The following is a 24,962-nucleotide window of genomic DNA, read 5'->3' as shown; positions in this document are numbered from 1 at the left end:
AATGTGGTGTGGAAATAAATGTGGTGTGGAAATATAAGTGGAAATAAATGTGGTGTGTAAGTCTCAAAAAATAAATAAATGTGGCACTAGGAAATAAAAGTCTCATGAAATAAATAAATGTTGTCTTTACAAAAACGTCATTTTGAAATAAATAAATGTATTTATTTATTGATGTTGCTAAATAGATTCAGCTATATAATTATATAATGCTATATTTACTGCCATCTTTTTTAATTTCAGATTTTTTTTCATAGACTATTCAATTATGTATGTATTTATCTAATTTATTTTATTTTGACTAACTTGGTATTCCATAGGTAGCAACGCTAGTGCTAAATTAAGCAATAAGCCCCAAGAGGCCGTGGTTTACGCTGATTTTAGAACAGGTAAGGGGAGTTGTTAGGCACGACCCGAAGCGGAGTGCCGAAAACCCCCTTTGATATGGTTTCATCAATAAAAACAATTAGAAAACAAAATAGTTTAATAATAAACCTTAATTCTTCCGCTACTACAAAGTATAGTTCCTATATAAATCGTTGCCACGCAACAGCCAAATGTACATCTTTGCCGTCATTTTCAATTTGAAATGTTCGATGCGCAGTAATCTGGAATGTTAAAGAATGTTATGAGGACAACCTGTGAGGTTATGCTGGATTTTACAATGGCATGGAATGCGATATAGCCAATCACAATCAAGGATGGGAACAACCAGTTTTAGAAGTTATGTTATTCTGTTAACATGTTTAACCATTTATTAAACACATCCTGGATATAAAAAGAACAGCAATGAAATCACATTTATAGTGATAAAAAACAATAAGGTAATAGTCAGCAAAACAATTGACTTTAACTTAAAAAATGATGTACTCTCTTCCCTGCTGACAGCCATCTCTGCACGACTGTCTGGCTGAAACAAAAACCTTGGCCCCTCAATGCTAATTTATAAAAGCTTCCATTGCATTTCATCAGTATGATACTAAGTACCCAAGTCGACACCATTCTTCGGCTGCAGTTCAATAGCCCGGGGGAACAAGGCGAACGTCTGTCCGTCTTAATTACGTGATATGCCGTTGTTATAAGTCGTGCAATAACATGATGGGCATCTGCATTTAAATTCCTAACCAGCATGGTCAACGGCCTGGAAGACGGATTGTCAACCATCCGCTTAACTGTCACGCAAACCAGGTGCTGTCTGCTAGCATGGCTGGTCAGGGATTGTTTTCGAAAATTGTCGGTGCCTGTGTAAAAAATATCCACTTTTGTCTGCTTTAGACGGGAACATACGACAGACGACACAGTGCATCTTAGCTCCATAACAAAAGTTGCTTCCGTTTGAACTCATAGCTCTACTTTGCTTTCATCTTCACTTTTGTCTCGCGCCAGTTGTTAAAAAATGTATAGAGATTAGGGAATTACAATTTGACAACCACTCGTCACTCACTCAACTCTTGATTTGCCAAATGTGCGCCCCACGAGCTGCAAAGTTATTTATGCATTTAGCAGATAGCAAAACATGAAGGATGTTAACTTTTACGATGCAAATTATTTTTTTTATCAATAATTTGCAGTGACCCGATTGGGCCAGTGAGTTGCTATTTAACTGTCCCGACGTTACTTTTTACTAGCCCCGGGCCATCGCTTATGTCGAACCCTGATGTATTCATGGTTTTCCATGGTCTAGCACCAGAGTACATTTTTTATTTAATAAGTTTGCATCAACATTCAAGGTCTCTCCGCTCTTGTGATTAGCTGTGTCTGTTGGTCCCTCAATCTCACCTCAAAACTAAAGTGACAGAATTTTTACAGTGGCAAGCCCTAGACTGGAATGAGCTTCTGTTGGCCATGAAATCATCTGTCTTTACTGTCTGTCCAGGGAGCCTTTAAAATATCTATTTTCCTTGGCTTTAAATTAATTGCATTATAAATTGTACAATGAAGGATTTAAAATCTTTGTGTCTAATCCAATATGAAATGAAGGTATTCAATGACACAAATCTGTGTTCTAGAAAGAGGTCTGGAGTCGCAGAGGTTCGATAATATCAGCTTTAATGCAGCAGTTAAAAATCAACAAGTACAGAGCTCTGGGGTTGTCTACGTTTCCTAACCCGCAACAGAGTTTGGGCTGGTTCAAGAAGTCCAACTCACTATTTGTCCTTGCCCCAGCATATATTGTACTGTGCAGTAAGATAAAAAGATGAAAAGAGGGTTGAGCTTTCTCATGCATCAGGAAGTTGTTCTTGCCGGCGCCTCCCACCTGCTCGGGTACCGTCTGAGCCCGGTTTCAAGGTTGCTTCTGGAATGAAGAGATTAAGACACAAATACAGCCTGTTGACAGAATGTTTAAGCCTTAGCAAACTTCTAAGTTCATAAGCCATAACTTTAATAAGCACAATGCATAACTTTAAAAAGCACAATATATTCTTTAACAACTGTATTTTCCGTGGGTTGTACCCCGATTTTACAGTTTTCTTGTGGTTGTACTGGTTATATTTCGAAGCGGCGTATAGCCCGGTTTTAGAACAAAAAGGTGGTTTTGTCCCAAGAGTTCTACAGACCGTGCAGGTAATTTGATGCTCAACACTGGAACGGGGGCTTATTGAAAGAGGAATTATCTATCTGGGTTTGGAAATACAGTGATTTGCTAAAGTAAGCTAATGGCTAGTAGAACATAACATTTTATCATAATTTCAGTCAATCAAACAGCTGCAAGACCCAGTGAAATGTTATATACAGCTAGCAAACCTACGTTAGCTAGCATCGCTAACGACATACACTAATTTAACTTTAGTAGGCTATTCTCAGGGTTTGCAAGCAAGCTAAGCTAATAATTTTGTAGACATAACAATGGATTTTGCCACTCCTGGACATGCTATCCACAACCGAAGTGTGTTACAGCATGCTGTAAGATCGCCTATAGCCTACTTGTGCATTGCTTGGTATCATTGTTCCCGTAGCAAGTGCGGTATATATTTCAGTGCGGGTTAAAATCCGGGTTAAAAGCTCCCGTTCTGGTGGGGTGCGGGTTATAGAAAATGCGGCTTGTTTTCCGAAAAATACGCTGTCAATTTGTCTTATCCTGCTTTTGTCGGTTTGAAATGCTTGTCATATTCTTAAGCTAAAAATACGCTGTCAATTTGTCTTATCCTGCTTTTGTCGGTTTGAAATGCTTGTCATATTCTTAAGCTGTAAATACATATGTGTATGATTTTATCTTTTACCACTCAATGTAAAGCACATTGGTACCCAATGCGGTTTTGGAATGTTCTCTATAAATAAAATTGAATTGTATACGTTCGTTTTAGCCTACATCCACAGAATAAATAGAATGAATAGGCTAATCTCAGCCATTGCATTGTACACAAAATGAATTTTTCTTTGTTTGACCTGGTAAAAAATGATTAGGCTACATCTTTCAGGCTGTATTTGTAAGATGCGATTTGCACCAACAATTTAACGCATAACTGAACCATAATCGGGCCAGGTACAGTGCAATGTAGTCAGTACAAAAATACTGTTGTTAAAACACATATGTAGGATAAGGCAGGACAGCAGGATCCTAGAATTTGATTGAGTGCCAATATATACATTTAGACATGTTTCCACCATGTGTGACCCAAATGGCAGATATATCGTAGTGACGGGCCACATTTACTCACACCATGTCACACTTGTAAATGTATATGGTCCCAATTCTGATGACCCAGATTTTTTCCGTAAAGTCTTCAATTTACTGCTCAGTCTCTCAGATACTCGTGTGATCATCAGTGGTGACTTCAATTGTGTGCTTGACGATTTTATGGATAGATCAGCCCAAACAAACCTGGTGCCTTCTGCTGCCTCCACAACCTTGAATAATCTAATGTTATCCACGCATCTAGTTGATATATGGAGGCTTCAGCACCCCACGCATAGGAATTATTATTTTTTCTTATTAGTCTTTCTCTAGAATCAATTATTTTTTGCTTGACTCAAACTTGATTTCAAATGTTATCTCCACCTCATATCATAATATCCTAATTTCTGACCACTCTCCAATATCATTGGTACTTGACCTCAACCATAAGAAACAGCACTTTAGTTGGCGTTTACGCCCTTCACTTTTCTCCGACTCCCCGTTCTTTGAGTTCATTTCTGCTAGGATCTTAGATTTTTTTGAAACGAATGATAATCTAGAGGTTACAGACTCCACCTTATGGGAAGCTTTTAAGGCTGTGATTAGAGGACATATTATTTCTTTTGAAAACTCAAGGAGAAAAGAAAAGAAGCGCCTTCTAGAAATTGAAAAAGATCTTACGCAACTAGAAACTGCCTATAAATCTTCTGCCAATTCTGTCACCCTACAGAATATTCTTAAACTGAGGTATGAATATAACGATATGCTATCTGCCCAGGTGCAGGACCAGCTGTTTAAACTGAAACAAAAACAATTTGAACTTGGAGACAAGCCCCAGAAGCTACTAGCCCAACAGCTGAGAGGTTTGCAGGCTAGCAGAGCTATACATGAAATAAATTCAAAATCTTGTGACATTATCACTGACCCCAGCAATATAAACAAGCGCTTCAGTGAATATTATCAACAATTATATTTGTCCAAAGCTAAAGGGGACACCGCTGCGTGGCTGGAGAACCTGAACCTCCCCAAGTTAAATGACGAGGCGTGTGAAGCGCTTAACGCTGACATTACTGCTCAAGAGCTTCTGGATGCTATAAAATCCTTTCCCAATGGTAAAAGTGCTGGCCCCGATGGTTTTGGAATAGAGCTATATAAGAAATTCCCTGAACAGCTGATTCCACTCTTGCTCAGGATGTTTAACCACTCATTTGAAATCCAAACATTTCCAAACTCCCTGTATGAAGCCAACATCTCACTTATTCTAAAAGAAGGGAGAGATGAGACTGAAACATCATCATATCATCCAATTGCATTGCTGAACTCCGATATGAAAATGTTCACAAAATTGATGGCAAATAGGTTAAACAAACACATCGCCTCCATTATTCATGCAGACCAAACTGGTTTCATTCCTGTTAGGTTCTCCTTTTTTAATGTTAGAAGATTAATGAACTTAATGTACCATGACTACAGAAAGAATCAGAAGGTGGCAGTCCTCTGCTTAGATGCAGAGAAAGCGTTTGATCAGATAGAGTGGGCATATATGTGGAGGGTATTGGAGGAATTTGGATTTGGTGACCGTTTTGTCTCATGGATAAAAAATGTATACGCCCACCCTTCCTCTTCCATTCTAACAAATCAAGAAAGGTCAACCCCATTTCCATTACATCGTGGGACGCGCCAGGGCTGCCCCCTTAGCTTCCCCCTTTGCCCCCGCTCCTCTTTGCGATTGGTATTGAACCCCTTGCTATTAGTATCAGGCAGCACAGCTCTCTTGAACCCATTCACCTGGGAGGTGTGGACCACCATCTATCCTTATATGCAAATGATGTTGCAATCTTCATGTCACAGCCTCAACAGTCTATTCCCATTCTGTTAGACCTCATAAAGTCATTTGGGGAGGTTTCTGGATACACAATTAATTAGCAAAAAAGTGCATTTATGCCTCTTGGGTATAACCATGAAGCAGAATTTCTGCATAAACTCCCATTTAAAGTTACAGACAAGCGGAAGTACCTAGGAGTTACCCTTCCAAAGGATCCTAAATTAATATTTAAACTGAATTTCCATGAAAAGGTGGAAAAACTAAAAGGAGATATTGGCAAGTGGCGCACGCTCCCGCTCTCTATGGTGGGTCGTATAAATGCTATCAAGATGGTTTCACTGGCAAGATTCCTATACCTCTTTCAGAACCTTCCTATTTTCCTCACAGTCATTCTTTAAATTACTAGACTCAATAATCATGCCTTTTATCTGGGGTTGTAAAGCTCATAGAATATCAAAAACTCATTTACAAAAACCCAGAGAGAAAGGTGGATTTGGGCTGCCATGCTTTCAGCATTACTACTGGGCAAATCTTAGAGCTTTTGCCTTCTGGGGTGATGGCTACAACCTGGAGATTTCAACAAGCACCCCTGCATGGGTAGCCATTGAAAAGAAAGACATCAAAGACAGTTCACTCCCAGCTCTTCTTTTTTCAACACCTGGGCTGCCCAACACAAAAGTGAAAAATCGAATAATTATTAATTGTTTGAAAATATATGGCAGCAAATTAAGAAGTGTTGCAAGTTACCTGGTACCTGTATCTATGCTCCAGTGTGTCATAATCATACATTTCCCCCTGCTCTCTCAGATGCGACTTTTTATAGTTGGAGACAAAAAGGCATCGTAGATTTGTACATTGACAAACATTTTGCCTCATTTACTCAACTAAAAGACAAGTTTGCCCTTCCGCAATCGCACTTCTTTAGATACCTTCAGGTTAGAAACTATGTCCGCCAAAACCTGACTAACTTTGAATCTCTCCCTGACACAAATAGGATTTACAGTTTCTGGCATGGCCCGCCGGATTCAAAATGCTTGATTTTTTTTTGTCAGGGTATTCTCTGAACAAGTGAACTATGCCACCCACTCTTTGAAAAAGGCTTGGGAGGAGGAACTGGGTCTCCAGATTGATGACATGGTTTGGCAGGAGGGTCTCAGCAGAATCCAATATTGTTCTATTAATACCAGACATCACTTAATCCAGTTTAAGGTTATGCATAGACTCCATTATTCGAAAACCAAACTACATAGAATATATCCTACTGTCTCCCCTTTGTGTGATCGATGTAAAGCTGCTGACAGATCCTTAACCCACCTTTTCTATGTACTGAACTGTGTGTTCAAGCCTGAGCCAGAGGTGGCACTGTTTGGCTACTCCCTGTCTCTATTGCCTCAAAGTATCCCAGTACAGCACACCATCATGTACAGAATGTTAATTGCTAAGAGACTGATTCTAATGCTGTGGAAGTCAGAAACAGTGCCACTCTTTAAGATGTGGCTATCAGAACTTACTTCTCTATTACATATGGAGAAAATCCGATACAGTTTGACAAACAATCTTAAACAATTCTTCAAGATCTGGCAGCCATTCTTGGACCATCTTGCTCAATTTAATGGAGATCTTGAGCAGCTATGAGACTCACAATAGGCCACTCACCTCTTCAATGTATTTTGTGTACTAGTGATGCATCAATACATTTCATTGTCTTGAGTTGCACGCCCTGTCTGTTAGTTGTGTTTGTTTGTTTTCTGTTTTTATTTTATTTCAATTGTCTTATTTTTCTTTCTCTTTTAATTTCATTTTGGTATAATTTCTTACTTACTCCTCGTATTTGTCTGTTTGTACTTAATCACCTGAAAAAACCTAATAAACATATTGTAAAAAAATAAAATAAACAGATATTCAAATTTAAGACAGGCTTAAAGACTGCGGCTGGATTCAAACCTACAACCTTATATTTTGCAGGTCACTGGCCATTGAGCTATACTCAGTGTTGAATATTGTCATGTTCAGTTACTGTATAAAAAAGTAAGCTGTTTCTTCTGTGGTAAGAGTTGTTAGATTCAGCCAAAGTCTAAACTACTCAAATTCAATCATATTTTTAATTGTTGATGGTACTTCAGAGTGATGTCATCTTGAACCCAATAAGGTTTGAAAACCATCAGTCAAAATGATATTTGATTTATTGACACAAAGATATTGAGGCAATGTGTACATTTACATAAATACACCCCTTTCGGACATTTTGTATTACATTTCTCATTTCATTTCGCCCCTATATAAAAACACACCTGCCCGCACACTATCCCCCAATCCATGCCGTTTACCGCAACACTGTTTCCAGAATTTCTCAAAGATGGCTTAGACCGCTTTCCAGAACCACAGTGATCTTACAATGAAGAATAGCCTCATTGGCAAAAGGTCTATGGCACAGCCCATGATGGTCTAGCCTGGTCCTAACCAGAGCCTCGTACATTTCATTTGTACAGAGGGTCTGGGATCTCTCCATTGACAAACGTTAACTTCCTTGAAGGTGGGTCCTCTGTTGAAGTTTAAAACTATTGGATCTGCCCAGAGCCACTCTGATTTGCCATAACCAATCGCAAGCGTTCGCCTTAGCCAACTCCTTCACCACACTGTAACGGAGCTAGCTGCCGTAGCTGGAAAATCAAACTTTTCCCAAACCCCGTGGGGAGGAGGGCCACAACATCATGGCCACAAATAAAACTAAGCAAGAAATATTCTTGCTCCGGCTTTAACCTATGGATATTCGGCAGCGTTGCCACAACCGCAGAATAGCTTCACTAGCATCTTTCTCCGCCGCCATTAATGAACTGCTTAAACGAGTGCACAACATTAACGTCATCATTCTCAGCCACTCCCTCTGTTCGCTGATTGGACCTACAAAAAATTTGTTTCTGGAAACCGACTTCAAAGTTAGGCTCCCAGACCTAGTACAGAAGCAAAATCCAAATTGAGCGGAAGTACGTAGGAGGGCAGAGCCAGGCTAATGATGGTCTCCTTGCCAGCATAAATGTATGAAGGCCGACTCTCACTTCCGATTAAACCACACAACATGCACTCTCAGGGTGACCAACAAGATTATTTTAACTAACAAACAACAATACTACAAACATCTAACTGAACGAACGCAACAACTGAAATCCCTTGCATAGCTGTTGTAACCAAACTATTTTCCACAAGTCTTGATGTTTTTTGACATGCCGCACTGCATGCTGGGTACCCAAGAGCGCTGACGCTGATGATCTAGCTGTGCTCCGACTGTGTGATATGACGAGATGCTACTGACGCGCTAAGGTCCCGGCGTCTCCTGAAATGGAACGCGTCTTTCTGCCTTGAAGCTGCGTGCGCATCATCATCAAGACCCCATGTATATGTCAAGATAACATCCAAGCTAACAATTTCACCAAATCTGACTGCAGCTTTGTATACCACATGTACTGTGTTATGGTTGTTTGAGTTAAACAACTTGCTTAATGAATTTAATGGCTGTTAAATGTGAGTGGGGGGTGGGGGCTTCACAGGGTTTCTACAGGTGTAAACAAGTTAAATTTAAGACCTTTTAATACCCCTTCCAATTGAAATTAAAGAACAAATTTACGATGGAAATACAGATAAAAAGTGGAAATATACAGTAATCTTCCCAAACACTGATGTCTGTTCAATGTGAACAGTATGGTAAAATGACAACAATCGGTTGAGTTTAAGTACATTGACTAAATGTGTGTAATGCGAAAGGATAACACAAAAATGTAATTGCTGTCCTAAATAATATTTTTTATTACACAATGGTGGAGCAGAAACTAGCAATTCCATGAATCCCATGGAAACAAAGGCAAATGTGTGATATGTACTGATATGGAACACAAATCATCCAAGAAGCAGTACTTCTCTAGCCTGACGTTGTCATACTCATAATTCTAGTCAGAATATGAGTCTGAAAACTCTCCGTTGGGCTGTGACTACAAGGCGTGTTTCAACCGAACTCGTAAAACAAATGCCTCTTCGCTCAATTGGATAGACCTACAACCAATCAGAGCAACGTAATATGTTGTTTGTTGAAAACGAATTCAACCCAAGCGCTCTTTTGTGACGTTGTTGATTACGTTACTGTTGATCATCTGTCCATCATCGTATAAAGCCCGCCCTGGCAATTTCATTGGTTCGCCCAGATTCTGGTTTTCTGTAGTTGGTCCCCAATACGAGACCCTCCAGATCCAACTTCCCGACCAAATTTCTTTTTGGCAGGGAGAAGTTGGGCTGGCAGCCAGGCTAATAACATAACAGAAAGTACACAGAATCAGAATGGGATTTATTCGCCATGAAAGTTTGCACTGACAAGGAATTTGCTTTGGCAGGAAGGTGCATACAATAAACATATAGGAATCTTAAATTTAAATATGTGGTCTAACTATACTAAAACTAGCAGTAATAAGTGGAATACACTAAAATAGAATAAAAGTGGGCATAAAATAAAATATAAGTTGACAAATTACAATATAAAATACAAAATTACAGGAATTGAATGTAGTGCAAAAGTAAAACGTTTTTAGACATGAAGTCATTAGAGTCAGTGTGAGCTCTTGGCCTTGTTGAGGAAGCCAACAGCGGAAGGGAAGAAACTGTTTGTGTGCCGTGAGGTTTTGGTCCTGATGGACCGCAGCCTTCTGCCGGAGGGGAGTGTTTGAAACAGGGAGTGACCAGGGTGGGAGGAGTCCGCCACAATCTTCTTCGCTCGTCTCAGGGTCCTCGAGGTGTGCAGGTCCTCGAGGGAAGGCAGATTGCAGCCAATCACCTTCTCTGCAGTGCGGATGATACGCTGCAGCCTGCTCTTGTCCTTGGCAGTGGCAGCAGCGTACCAGATGGTGATGGAGGAGGTGAGGATAGACTCAATGATGGCTGTGTAGAAGTGCACCATCATTGTCTTTGGCAGGTTGAATTTCTTCAGCTGCCGCAGGAAGTACATCCTCTGTTGTGCTTTCTTGGTGAGGGAACTGATGTTCAGTTCCCACTTGAGGTCCTGGGAGAGGATAGTGCCCAGGAAGCGGAAGGACTCCACAGTGTTGACTGGGGAGTCACACAGGGTGATGGGGGTGAGTGGGGCTGTGTTCTTCCTGAAGTCCACAACCATCTCCACTGTCTTGAGAGCATTGAGCTCTAGGTTGTTCTGGCTGCACCAGGTCACCAGGTAGTCCGCTTCCCACCTATAGTCGGACTCGTCTCCACCAGAGATGAGCCCAATGAGGGTGGTGTCGTCCGCAAACTTCAGGAGTTTGACGGACGGATGGCTGGAGGTGCAGCTGTTGGTGTACAGGGAGAAGAGCAGAGGAGAAAGGACGCAACCCTGGGGAGATCCAGTGCTGATGGACCGGGAATCAGAGACTTGTGTTCCCAGCTTAACGCACTGCTTCCTGTCAGACAGGAAGTCTGTGATCCACATGCAGGTGGAATCAGGCACGTTCAGCTGGGAGAGCTTGTCCTGAAGCAGAGCGGGGATGATGGTGTTGAAGGCAGAGCTGAAGTCCACAAACAGGATCCTGGCGTAGGATGCTGGGGAGTCCAGGTGCTGTAGGCTGAAGTGGAGGGCCAAATTAACTGCATCGTCCACAGACCTGTTGGCTCTGTAGGCAAACTGCAGGGGGTCCAGTAGAGGGTCAGTGATGGATTTAAGGTGTGCCAGCACCAGGCGCTCAAAAGACTTCATTACCACAGAGGTCAGGGCGACGGGTCTGTAGTCATTATGTCCAGTTGGCCTGTGCTTTTTGGGCACAGGGATGATGGTGGAGGATTTGAGACAGGTTGGCACATGGTATGTCTCCAGGGAGGTGTTAAAGATGTAGGTAAACACCGGAGACAGCTGGTCAGCGCAGTTCTTGAGGGTGGCTGGAGAGACAGAGTCCGGCCCAGCTGCTTTGCGGGGGTTCTGTCTCTTGAACAGTTTGTTCACTTCTCTCTCCTGAATGGAGAGGGTCGTCACTGTAGATGGGGGAAGGGGTGGGGGCCTCACGGGTGGAAAGGGGTTGTTCAGGACTGTCCAATTGTCTTTCAAATCTACAGTAGAACTCATTCAGGTCGTTGGCCAGGCGGGAGTCGTTAGTGGAGTGGGGGGCTCTGGGCTTGAAGTTGGTGATCTGCCTGAGGCCTCTCCAGACAGAAGCAAAGTCATTAGCAGAGAATTGGTGTTCCAGTCTCTGCGAGTACAGTCGTTTAGCCTCTCTCACCGCCTTGCTAAACCTGTTCTTAGACTCCTTGAATCTGTCCTTGTCCCCACTCCTAAACGCTGCCTCTTTGTCCAGCCTCAGCCTTCTGAGTTTAGCTGTAAACCAGGGTTTGTCGTTGTTGTAGCTCACCCTGGTGCGTGTTGGTATACAGCAGTCCTCACAGAAGCTGATGTATGATGTCACAGCCTCTGTGAGCTCATCCAGACTATTGGTAGCAGTCATGAACATGTCCCAGTCAGTACAGTCCAAGCACGCCCGCAGTTCCTCCATAGCTTCACTGGTCCACTGTTTCGATGTCCTCACAGCAGGCTTACAGCGCTTAAGCTTCTGCCTGTATGCAGGAATCAGATGGACCATGGCGTGGTCTGAGTGACCCAGTGCTGCTCGGGGAACCGCATGGTATGTTTTACTGATAGTAGAGTAGCAGTGATCCAAAGTGTTCTCTTCTCTGGTAGGGCATTTGATGAATTGTCTGTATTTGGGGAGTTCTTGAGTTAGATTGCCTTTGTTAAAGTCGCCTAGCACAATAACCAAGGAATCTGGATTTTCATGCTCCACGCACAATATCTGGTTTGCGAGTACACGTTGAGCCTCGTTGGCGCTAGCCTGAGGGGGCATGTAGACGCCGACCAGTATGAATGAAGCAAACTCACGTGGCGAGTAAAAAGGTTTACAGTTAATTAAAAAAAAATCCAGATCAGGAGAACAATGCTGCAGAATCACTGTCACATCTTCACACCAGCCACTGTTAATAAAAAAACAAATACCACCGCCTTTCATTTTGCCAGAAAGCAGGGAGTCACGATCCGCTCTCAGCAGTTTGAAACCTGCTAGCTGTAGTGCAGAGTCTGGGATCATTTCACTCAGCCATGTTTCCGTAAAGCACAAAACGGAAGATGAACGAAAGTCTCTGTCTTTCCATACCAGTAGTTGAAGTTCGTCCAGTTTGTTGCTCAGCGAACAAACGTTGGAGAGAAATATTCCCGGTAACGCTGTGCGCACTCCGCGCAGACGAAGTCGCACCAAAGCACCGGCTCGTTTACCTCTCCTACGATTCTTCGCTGCTAGGACAAAGCCGAGAGTGGCTTTGACTATAATTCCCACTAAGTCTGCCGCTGGAAGCAGAAAAGTGGGAAATAAATCCACAGGAGTTGTAGTCCTGATGTTAAGAAGTGCTTCTCTTGTTAGAGAACCCCGGAAATCTTGGCAGAACACTGAATTAACAGACGAAACAAGACAAAACAGAGCACACCGAGCTACCGTGGCTGCCATCGTGGGCGAACACATCAATGATGAGCTAAAATAAAGTAAACCTCCTAATATACATTTACGCATTTAGCAGATGCTTTCATCCAAAGCTCCATTCAACCATAGCCCTGCATTGTACTGTACGTTGTTTTGAGTTTGTTTTAATTGTTGGAATTGTGTAGTTACCCCTGGTGGCATGTCTGGTGGGGTATGTGTGTACATTGCAGCTGAGTGTGAGCTGCCTAAACAAACAGTCAGGGGTTTGTAATGTGTTAATTAGGAGAAGAGCTTGTGTTGGGACCGGGCGGTCTTAAGCGGTGGGACCACCAGGCGGTTGTCTGAAGAAGACCGTAGGTGACGGGTGGGGGTGTAAGGCTGCAGGAGAGACTTGATGTAGTCGGGTGCAGTCCCGTTCACTGCTCGGAAGGTCAGTACCAGGGTCTTGAATGTGATACGGGCGTTGATGGGTAGCCAGTGGAGAGGGATGAGGAGCGGGGTAACATGGGAGTGTCTGGGTAGATTGTAGACCAGGCGGGCCGCTGCGTTCTGAATCCTCTGAAGAGGGTGTGTTGCACATGCTGGGAGACCAGCGAGCAGCGAGTTGCAGTAGTCCAACTTGGAAAGGACCAGTGCTTGGATTAGCAGCTCAGACAGGTATCTCCTGATCTTCCGGATGTTGTAGAGGGTGAATCTACACAACCGGGAGACTGCAGCAATGTGGGCCATGAGGGAGAGCTTGTCATCCATGGTAACCCCAAGGTTCCTGGCAGAGGATGAAGGGGTCACCGTCGCAGATCCCAGGGTGATTGACAGATATATACAAATAATATACAATATTCAATACTTTATACTAAACCTCTAATGACACATAATACACATAATAACCTATACTAACCTTATTAACCTATACTAACCTAAGACAAGTGAAGTACAATAGTGCAGTATTGCTGATAGTGCTACCAGCAGCTGAAAGTGAGTGTGTAAAGTGCCTAGTGAGAAGTGTATCATTGTCCATATCAATGTCCATTCAGATGATCCTGATGGCCCTTGGAAAGAAACGGTTGTCCAGTCTGCGTGTGAGACCGAATGCTTCGGTGGGGATCGTCAAAGTTAAATAAACATATTTAACAACATATTACCTACACAAAAATAAGTAAATTAACTAATGGCCAAGACTGCAGATCTTGGCCTCTCGCTCTCACACATTTACATTTATGCATTAAGCAGACGCTTTTATCCAAAGCGACTTCCAAGAGAGAGCTTTACAAAAGAGCATAGGTCACTGATCATAACAACGAGGTAGTCCCAAACATTGCTGGCAGCCAAAACATAAAGCATACATTGTGAAAAAACTAAACAAGTGCCAAAAGGGAAGACCCATAAGAGCATGCAGTTATACAAGTTTACAAGTTAAAACAACATGAACCACAAAAAAAGTGCAGGACTGTACCTGTGGAAGAACAATCAATAGTAAAATATTTCACAGCGAGTACAAGACTTAACTTCGTTATAACTAACCTACAAGAGCAACAAGTCACTCAATAAGAGTCATTGTGATCCTGGAGGAAACTAGCAACAGGTCTAGCCAAGCATTCCTAAGTGCCGTTGTACTCCCGGAACAAGTGTATCTTGATCCTTTTCTTGAAGGTGGGGAGACAGTCAGTGTCCCTGATGGAGGTGGGGAGCTGGTTCCACCATTGGGGGGCCAGGCAGGAGAAGAGCTTGTGTTGGGACCTGGCAGTCTTGAGCGGTGGGACCACCAGGCGGTTGTCTGAGGAAGACCGTAGGTGACGGGTGGGGGTGTAAGGTTGCAGGAGAGACTTGATGTAGACACATGCACTCTTTATTTCTCTCTCTCTCCAGCACCGTCTCGCTCTCTGCGCATAGCGGTATAAAATGAACGACAACAATGAACAAATGCTGAGTTCTGATCAAGAGTTTTGTGCAAGCAATTTAAGGTCGCGATTCCTGTCCCAAATATGGCAAGCTTCATTCAGTGATTTAAACAAATATTATTAACATTAATTGAAGTTATACAGTATATAACCGACATTGAACGCTCCTAGCGAGCTGTGCTGTGGTAAACATGGAGATGTAGCCTCAAGTTGCTAGTTGTTGAATGGTAAGCTAACTTTAGCTTACATAGCTTACACCACTACTTTAGCTGTAGGCTCAACAAGTTTACCATCAACTGACCAAAATCCAAAATATCTCCAGACATCACTCTTTAGATTTTTTGGGGTTACAATCACTTTCTCTGCTGCGGTCAAGCTGGGTTCTGCACTTTCAGACATATTCCACGCAAGTCAAATGTCAGCAGTGACGCTGAGGCGCGCGCCAACCCGCAAAGCAGACAGACTGCAGCTGCCACGTTTTTTTTGTAAACTTTTTTTTTACATTCGAATATTAATTTTCACATTCGAATTTAAGTTTTTAACCACTATTCGAATATGGAATATTCGTTGATAGCCCTATTGATCATAGGAAGGACTTTGTGACAGACATGTATACTGATTGGATCAATAGATGTCACCTCTGACCTTAGTGAAGACAGTGACCATTGTGGATGGACCGATTACTTTTGATACTATAAAATTGTATGTTGAATGATGTTCTTTGGAGTTCAGGGTCATCAGCTGGTTAGTGCTGGTGTCTACTGTATTTGCCAGTTCCACTCTAGAATGTTATTTGCAGCTGTATGAAACTGTCTTTGTGTTATGCTGGAGCTGTATGGAAATCATAACTTGTGAGACTCTACTTGGGCGTGCACTACTTTCTCTCCAAAACTTGATCTACATGGTTTAACCCTTGTTTTGTTTTCTGACTTCTCAGACTTCAACAACTCGTTGCCAGAGCTGCTGTGCTCTGATGAGGACTCTGGGAATGAGGACGTGCTTGACATGGAGTACACTGAAACTGAAGCAGAGGGCCTGAGGAGGAATGCGGAGGTAAACTGCCCCCTTCCATTGCCAGTGGCTCCAAAATGTGATCTGGTCTATTCATAACAATTCTCACTCAACCAGCACTTGCTTCTTAAACCAGGTTGTGTGAACACCTGCACAGGCAAGTGTTGATCACAGGGCTAAAATAAATGTATGCATATTCTGTTGGTCTGCAGGTCCAATAATCTCTGATAGAGGTTTAGGGTCTAACTACAGATGCACTGATACTACCCATTGGTAGTTGTATCGTGACAATCCCACATGGTTAATACTCATACTTGAAATCGGCATCATCATTTAATGCTTTCAATTACGAGGACAATAGTGACGTTGCCTGTAAAGTTTCTGTGAAATTAACAGCGGACCTAATTAGCAGATATAGTGCCCCAGAGTGCTAAAGAAGCAATGCAGTACACCCTCTTTTGGCCCCCACAACTAAAAGATTTCTATCAGCGCCCTGCACTTGTCACTTGTGCGACTCGTCACATATGTTTACTCAGCCAAGCTAGATAAGCTAATGGTGTTGTCAGACAGACTATTTGTAGCACACACAGCACACTATTTCAGGGGCACACGCAGAATATCTCGATAACAATACATATCATGATATGGCACAATTTATTTCAATTCAATGAATAAATATTTTATATAAATGACCACATGGAGAGGCCAATTTCTCAGATAAAAAAACGGAAGTTACAGTAAAAAAAAAAAAAAAAAAACATTTACTCAACAAATAAAAAGTGCCTACTCATATTTCAGTAAAGCTCTAAATTGCGGCCATTTTATCACATATGCACCCAAAATGTTATCTGTGCGACCCCAATATAAATTTGGGAGTATAGCAGACTACTTGTACATAATTCAATGGACAGGTTCAAGTGGAGACAGCACCTTGAGCGCAGTGAGTTTGACTAGCTAAGTTTTCTGTTCAAAAAATATTGTCTCTGTAGACCTACTTGAATCAATGATGCACAAAGTTTATGCCAAAAAGAAGTTTGCTGACCTCTCGTCTTTCCAACTCCTTATAGGAGCATTTGTGCTAGTGCAAATAACTGTTGTGGCGCAACATGTTTTCATTTATTTTACTAATGACAGAAATCTGTGTGTGTGTACAAATTAGAATGGGTTTAGTTTCCCACACTCATCTCAAGAACAGGGCACTCTGAAAAGTTCATATTCCACATACGTCTTCTTTATAACGGAGTGCAGTGCCGGGATTTACGTTGTTTGGATAAGCATTTTGACATCAAATAATTGAAGACATTACATTTTGTGGTGTAGAAAACAGCAGACAAATTAAGGCTACATAATAATTTCATGAATGTAGGCTACCACAGCATAGTTTTTTTTTATAAATATATTTTTTTTATTGAATGAATAGCACAATACCGGTTACCGTAAGCAGTAATTTTTTTCCTCCATGTTTTCAGTCTTTCTTTATTTTTTACACGAACAAGATAACCCTCACCCACCCTCCCAATACACCTCTTGGCAGTTAGTATGTTCATAAAAACAAAAACATTTCTCAGTCATGAATGTACATTCTCACAGCTATGCATCAATATTCATGCAGATCTATACCAAGCTCATCCTCCAGCGTTGGTTATTTTACTAGAATAGATGTGGAGGTTGAACAAGTATTTCAAAGATGAGAGAATTTCAAATGTAATCTGAGAAATATAGGTACCAAAACCACTGAGAAGAAATGTCATCACCAGCTGCATCACGGGCACTGCACTATCTATAATTCCAGAAATCTGTGTGTATGTGCCACAAATTTTATCATGAGCTCTATGCAATAGTTTCTTTAATGGCACAGTAGTATAAGCTGTGAGCTGATACAGTGACTGGTTCACCGTTCTATCCAATGTTACATAACCAATTAAACGTAATCTTTATGTTCTTAACTTTATTGCAGATTTTAGATTGGTTTATATTACAGTGTTTCCCACAGAATGTGATTATATTTGTGGCGGTAGGCGGGGGCGGAGCCAGACGTTGTAAAATAGCCCAAACCTATGTCCTAGTATCGGTTAGATTAATCGGTTAGTGAGTGTAGATAGGGACAAAAAAGAAATAATTGCATTCATTTGAGCGCAAAAGCTTGGAGCTTTACGTAATACAAACATTACGTTGGACTCATATTGTTATATTTACCAAATGTATTTAAGTATGAATATTATTACATTTAATTTTAATTAATCAGTTTTGGACATATTTGTGCATAGAATTATGATAGGCCTACTAACCGTTCGTAAATTCCGGATTGATTCTCCGGCCGTATTCTCTGAGGGAAAAAACTGTTTGTCCCACGCATTGATACCCATTCACAGACGGCTTTGTTGAAGTGAGAGAGAGAGAATGCGAGCGTGGCAAGAGGGGGCTGAGCGCATCAATTATACAGTGAGATACTTTTTTTGCCTTGTTAAACGGGTTAAAAATAAAAAAGGAAATACATTTGTGCCAGTCAATTTTTATTGTGGCAGACAGCCACAAATAAATCAATGTATGGGAAACTGTCAATCACTCCCTATGCGAGACACCCTTTGAGAGACACGGGTGTAAATTACATTTCACACGCAATTGAATAATCACTCACGGACACTCACACGTAGGCTAAGGCCGAATCCCAATACTCCCCCTTACCCATTCCCCTTTGTTTTGCGCGTTCCTGTGAGAGCTAGTGTATTGGTGTCCCAATACTCTTTGTGAGCTAGGGGTAGGGCTAAGACAAAGGGGTATATACCCCTTAAAACCAAGTAAGATCTGGAGCTTACTTGAAACCCAGGGCTATGTTAATACTACGCGACCGACAACAATGGTGGCCAGATCATCCAGAGAGTCCGATAAATGTAATATTTTCAGCTTAATTAATTGATTTAAAAAAATTATGACAGTCTTGTTTTGTGTTATACACAGTCCTGAACATAAATTTGCAACCATTTTCCTTCTTGAAACGTTTTCTAAAAATCGCTAGTTTGGTACGCTAATGTTACCGTGCTGAATTGCACAACAGTCCCGCATGTCTACAGTTTTAAGTAAACTCCATTAGCAGCAAATTTCGTTTAATATCAGTACACTACTTGCTTTGGAGATATCGATGCATGCTAGATGACATACCTGTAACCAAGTGGCGTCCCATTTCTTAGGGATATGTAGCCCTTACCCCTCAGTTTCGAGGGCTAGGGGTAAACTAAGGGCTAGGGGGAAGGGGTAAGGGGGAGTATTGGGATTCGGCCTTGCTCCCTCCTCTTTGTCAACATAAAATTCAAATTTGCAGGTCGTAGTTGTGCAAGTTGTTACTCGCAGTCTTAATAAATGGTCACAAAATGCGTTTGGTCACAGTTTAAAGCCCTGATGTCAAAAACATTTCTACATTTGAATAATAAACATTTTCTTTAAGGAATTATAATGCTGATCCCTCCCCATCTTGCAGGAGTGTTTTAATCATAAATAATTAGGGCTGTCAGGCGATAAAAATATTTAATCACGATTAATCGCATTATTTCATATGATTCATCTCAAAATTATTCAATCTGTTTAATCTGTTAAATTGCACCCAAATAAATGATTTGTTTTAAAATAACATTAAAAGGGTGTACTTAAAAACTTCAAATAGGCCTAACTGGATCCTATATGGTCCATATAACAAGTTCAGATGGAACACAACTAAATAGTGAGGGAGTTTTATTAATCACAAACTATAAGGCTGTATCATAAACATCCACACAATTATACTTGTTCTGGAATATAAAATACATTTAAGACATGTTGTCTCATAGCCTACTATGATATCCTGCTCCATAATATTCAAATCTCAAACATATTTCAGATACTTAGGCAACCACAGATCTTAATATTGAAAAATACCGTTTTTATTTTGTTGAACCCAGTCAGCTGCTCGCTTCTTTTGCGAGTGTTGTCTGCCATATATTACCGGAGCAAACACTGCTGCTGCTGCTCTGCTAATGCTGCTGCTCCGCAAACGCTGCTAACTGTGTGCTTTGCTTGCATGTGATAGTTTAGGCTGGAAGTACTCCGGTGATAACCAAACTCAGCCTGACAATCAGTACACAGCCTTAGTTTTGTCAACCGAGCCGTCTCGCAACTTTTTGAAATGGAACTTCCCATCTAAAAGCTTTCTCCCCATCATTCAGCTACCATCGGCAGTGAATGACGACAGGTGATTCCCACGGTCAAAAAGAAACCTGCGTTAACGGCACAATTTTTTTTGTCGCGTTAAAGTGAGATTGCGTTAACGCGTTAACTTTGACAACCCTATAAATAATGTCTATAAATAATGTTTCTGAATGGGGTTTTGGGTTGTTGTAAAGCTTGATGGTGTTTTAAACCCCCAATGGCTCCTTAGAGGCAGCTAACCCTAACCTCAACCTTAAACCTACCCATCCCCTCGCTGCCTGGAAGGCATCGTTGGGGGCTTAAAACACCAAACACCTGTTGTAAATGGAATTTATCCTTAGTCCTGCATAGCTGCATAACTCTTCACACTTCCTATCTAGAGTGGAGACCTGGCCAATTCTTTTAGACTCATCAGTGTGGTCAGTCACATTGGAAGCAGCTCATCCTCAGGTATGAACTCCACTTGAGTCTATTTATATGTCTGCCGCTCACTGGCCTATTGCTAAATACTGTGTAGTAGTTGTATAACATGCATTGAGCCGCAGTTACTACACTTTCCAAAGACATTGACATCATTTTAAATTTGAGCTAAAGTGTTAATGTACATTATCCCTTCCCACCTCTAAATACTTCTCCTCAGGTCATTATATCAGCGATGTATATGACATGAGGAAGCAGTCATGGCTGACCTTCAATGACCTGGATGTGTCCCGCACACAGGAATCCAACGTGCAGAGGGACCGAGATCGCAGTGGATACATCTTTTTCTACATGCACAAGTAAGTTCTCTGACAAACAGCAACCTAGGATATCATAAACATTTTCATGGTCATGCTCTCTAACTGGGTCAGTTGGAAAGAGGGGTAGGTGGGTGTTGTCTAGCTTGGGTATCGTCCCAATACTTTGGTCCAAGGCCGTAGCCATTGAGTCAACATTGGGGGGGACGAATATTGTTTTTTTATGATAATTTCGGACAGCGTGGGTGGTTGCCTGTTGTAGCGTAGCACATTTATATTTTTTTATCAATATATTGGGGGGGAAATGTTGACCAGATTTGAATATTGGGGGGAATGTGTCCCCCCCCAATATGTATTATGATTACGGCCTTGTTTTGGTTTATATGTGTACATAAGTGTGTATGAGCTTGTTCTTCACTGCTGTCCCATTCTTTCTTCAGGGATGTGTTTGAGGAACTGTCTGATCTTGAGAAGACAGGGGGGACCTCGTCCGAGGCAGGAAGGAGTGTCCTTCAGCCCCTTTAAAGACATGTTATGCTGTCTGAATGCTGGTTTGAGTTGGGGTGAAAGAAAAGGGAGTCTTCTCCAGTACTACTAACACCGTCCATTTAGGCACTCTGCCTCCCCCTTTTCAGGTATTATGACACCTAGACTAAGGAATCTTCTGTTGGTGACACTGAAACCTTAGTCAATAATCAGGCTGTATGAAATTGTAGTTCATGACTGTATTTTGTCATTGTGTTTTCAATTTGGAAGAAAACAACCCTTGCATATAGGGTTCAGTATTTTCTTCATGATCAATTCGGAACTGGCCCTTGTTTTTCTCTACTATCACATTCAGAACTTTATAGTGTCAGATGCTGTTGCTCCTCAGATTGTATGGTTTTCGGAATTTTTATTTCCCATATAATCTAATAAAGATCTATTCTTCTATGTGTTTGAGTATAAGACAACTTAGTTTGGAGGGTCTTTTTGTTTCTATATGCAGCATAAGTGGTGCAATATTTATTCTGTGGCATGAATTAGCCGATTCTGCATAGGAGTTTCCAATCTGTAATTTGAGGTTGAATGGGTATGTTTGAAATGTTTTGTTCTACTTTACTTATTAAATGATTGAGAGTTGACGTTTTATACATCAGAAAAATTTAACAAGCTTATAATATAGTTGCTTTTTATAATCTCACACACCTAGGGTTTTTTTTAGTGCCTCCCATTAAAGAACTACTTTTTTTTCTACAGAGCTTTACTGTGAACAACCAATAATTTTTTTTTTTTCTTATAACTTTTCAAAACAAGTAAAAATCTTGTTATGGACGTGAACACTTAAGATAGTTTTGCTGGTAAAAAGCCAACATATTTATGTATTTATTATATGGTTTTAATGGCCAATTAAAATGTCTCACAAAGCCTAAATTCTAGATTGAATTTCCTGCTTGGAGAGCTTCTCTCTGATGCAGTGCTTGTAGTGTAAGGATATTGGGGCTGTTATAGGAAGGGGCAAAGTTAAGCAGTTAAATCATTTCTAGCAAAATAGTTACATCTGAAATGAACTTGTAGCGATAGAAGTTAATGCCTTGTGGCACCAAAATTATAAATACATGTAGGACTTCAAATGGTAATTTATGTAACTGTGAGGAAACAGCCTGAAAATCTGTGTAACTGACATGATCTTTAATGTGGAATGAAAGCATGCCAAATCTTTGTCTGGGCGGTCCATACTTGCACCAACCTGAATATGCACCAGTTAAAGAGAAATTGTCTTGCAGAGTGGATGGAGCTTATTCAGCATTTCAATTACACTTCCTAAAGCAAATTTTAAATAAAACTATTAATGTTAACATGTTTTGATGTTTTATTTTTCCTGTCACATGTCAAGCCAAAACGTTTAATGAGCAGTAGTGTTGGATAATTGTGAAGGTGCAGGTATATGTTGATTGTACTGTGCACTGTGAGATGAGTAAAAAAACATGTTCTTGAACCAAAAATGTACTTTTGGTTGTCCTCAATTTAATGTTAAAATCCAGTTTTTAGGTAGTTGGGATTGATGAAGTCACCTGCTTTGGGTGCATTTCTTGGTCAGAGGTTCCAGAAGTCTGCCAGTGAGTCTGTTAAACTCAGTAAAAATATAGCTTTCCTTCTGCATCATCTGTTGGTTTACAAAATCAGGAATTGAAACAAAGGCAATTTAAGCTTACAAAACTGGGACAGCTTCAATGTTCTTACCTCTGCCCACTCTTCCTCTGTTTCATGTCTATAGCCCAGTAGATGACAGATCCCATGAGCAGTGACCACCTGGTGAGGTAGATAGAGGCAGATAGAGGCAGAAACTGCTATCTTAATAATGAGATTACCCAGTCCATGCCATAATACTAATTTGAATATTAAATGTTTTGTGGTATTGGCTCACTGTGAGAACACCATGAATATCCTGAGATTCGTTCTGGCACGTTTTCGTCAAGTATTCAACCCCCAAGAAAATGTCTCCAAGGTTAAGCTCGTCTCTGTGTATGGGACAAGGCAGCCTTCCTGGTCTCAAGTCCTAGAGAGTAAACAATCATTAATAGCATGTCACTCAGTGGTGGCCCCATGCACAAAAGCTAATAACCAGAGGTTTAGATGTTCCCCATGAACTTACCTCGTAGAAAGGAAATGAAAGGACATCTGTGGGCGTGTTCTTTTTCCGATAAATGTTATTAATGCGTTGAATTCTACGGTTATCAACGCAAATTATACCTATATCAAATTTTTGTAGCCCTAGTATGTGCCTGAGAGTGTCTACATCTTTGCGTAGTGTAGCACGTCGTAGTGGAACAACTTTCTGCAGATTTCGAAGAACTACGCCCATTATAAAGCAGGTAGAAATTAAATTAGTGCCTCATTGCAGGCACAGCTATAGTTCGTCCGTTCATTCAAGGTGAACTCCAGGAGGGTGCAGATTCAATTCCTATTTCGATTTGTAAGCCTAATTAAAACGTTGACTCTCGTCTAAGAAATATATTGTTCATTATGACGCGTCGATATAAAATGTTCAGAACAATGCCTGTTAACTCGAAAAGAACTAGCCAGCAAAATGCATTGGGTACGAGATGCGGAACCTGAACCTTCCGGGTGAAGCTAGTGCGTAGAGTTAATATTATAGGTGGTGGGCTGAAGCTCCAATCGTGCATTTGAACTATCCCTGGCGATGGATCAGCTGGAATTTTCTGTATCGCTTTAAAACTGTTCAACAACCCTTAAAAAATGTGTTGGCATGTCCAGTTCTTGCACATTTTTCAAGGAACAAACATTGCGTTTCTTTATCGACACAGGCATGTTTTCCGGACAACTATGGTCCGCATCCAATAAGAGCTCATATACATGACACCTTCATAAAATCCACCAATCGTATACCCCGATATTCAAGGCGAGTAAAGTAGGAAGTAAACATTTACATGTGCTTTTTGCGTAGAGTTAATATAACTAGAGTAAGCTACTTTTGTCTTCCAAGATGGCGTCCTCATTCATTTCAATAAAAAATATTTCCACTTCCGTGTCTTCCGGTCTAGCTTTAAACAGTGGCTCTTTTTTTCCCTAGCTCCGAGACTTCGTGCACGCTTGCAACTAGCTGTACACGTCATACTTTGCAACAACCAGTCGCGAGCATAGATTGATATGGTTACGAGCGTGTGAGCTAAGGCAGAATCTATGGGCAGAAAGTCCGATAAGAATCAGAGAGATGATGCAAACTAGTATTCCTTCAACTTGTTTTTTAGAAATAGGCTATAGGGCTAAATATAGGGCTATTCTAGATGGAACTCATCACATATGTTGCTTTTTTTCTTCGTGATATGAGTATGATTTCCAACGCATTGTATCGGATGAAATAAACTGTTAACACGAACAGCTCCGTCTTTGTTCTCGCCAGGCAAAGAAAGCTTAGTTATTTTGGTAACCGAAATCTTCCTGAATGCAGACTTACCATAGCTTACTGTCAACTTTATATTCAAACGAAATGCCACAAAATTCACACAGCAGTGTCGAAGTGTGACCTGTGTTTTATATGTTCAACCTAGAAAACCAAACGTATATTAATGGATATAACGTGATCTAACAAGACGTATAAAAAAATAAAAGCTCGAGAAGTGTGTCTAAAATATATTTTATTGAACATTTGCCTTTGAAAGGAGCATATTAACATAACTATATACAAGACTAGGGAGTCAGATGGACGAG

The 24,962-nt window shown here is 41.1% G+C and overlaps 2 protein-coding genes across 5 annotated transcripts in view; one reads left to right on the top strand and one right to left on the bottom strand.

The window, feature by feature from the left end:
• usp37 (ubiquitin specific peptidase 37) overlaps positions 1-21,687 on the top strand; it is a 159,241-nt gene extending 137,554 nt beyond the window's left edge. For all 3 annotated transcript variants that reach the window (XM_047046776.1, XM_047046774.1, XM_047046775.1), the window contains 4 exons: positions 15,761-15,876; positions 20,394-20,463; positions 20,654-20,792; positions 21,191-21,687. In XM_047046776.1, coding sequence (XP_046902732.1) covers positions 15,761-15,876; positions 20,394-20,463; positions 20,654-20,792; positions 21,191-21,275 — 410 coding nt within the window. In that variant the 3' untranslated portion in view covers positions 21,276-21,687. The remainder of the gene's footprint in view (positions 1-15,760; positions 15,877-20,393; positions 20,464-20,653; positions 20,793-21,190) is intronic.
• Positions 2,101-24,265, bottom strand: ybey (ybeY metalloendoribonuclease). 2 transcript variants are annotated; one of them, XM_047046779.1, is made up of 5 exons: positions 23,386-24,264; positions 23,158-23,289; positions 22,974-23,042; positions 22,805-22,896; positions 2,101-2,293 (listed from the first exon to the last, which is right to left on the bottom strand). In XM_047046779.1, exons 1-5 carry the CDS (start codon positions 23,593-23,595, stop codon positions 2,224-2,226), a joined length of 573 nt encoding a protein of 190 aa, XP_046902735.1. In that variant the 5' UTR covers positions 23,596-24,264; the 3' UTR covers positions 2,101-2,223. The 2 variants fall into 2 exon arrangements, with proteins under 2 accessions (XP_046902735.1, XP_046902736.1); XM_047046780.1 differs by lacking the exon at positions 2,101-2,293 and having other exon boundaries at positions 22,803-22,896; positions 22,974-23,077; positions 23,386-24,265.
• Between the last annotated feature and the right edge of the window lie 697 nt (positions 24,266-24,962).

This window comes from Hypomesus transpacificus, chromosome 23 (assembly GCF_021917145.1).
Source record: "Hypomesus transpacificus isolate Combined female chromosome 23, fHypTra1, whole genome shotgun sequence".
Lineage (NCBI taxonomy): Eukaryota > Metazoa > Chordata > Actinopteri > Osmeriformes > Osmeridae > Hypomesus > Hypomesus transpacificus.
The sequence above is the reverse complement of the archived record's forward strand: the minus strand, read 5'-3'. Positions and strand labels throughout refer to the sequence as shown.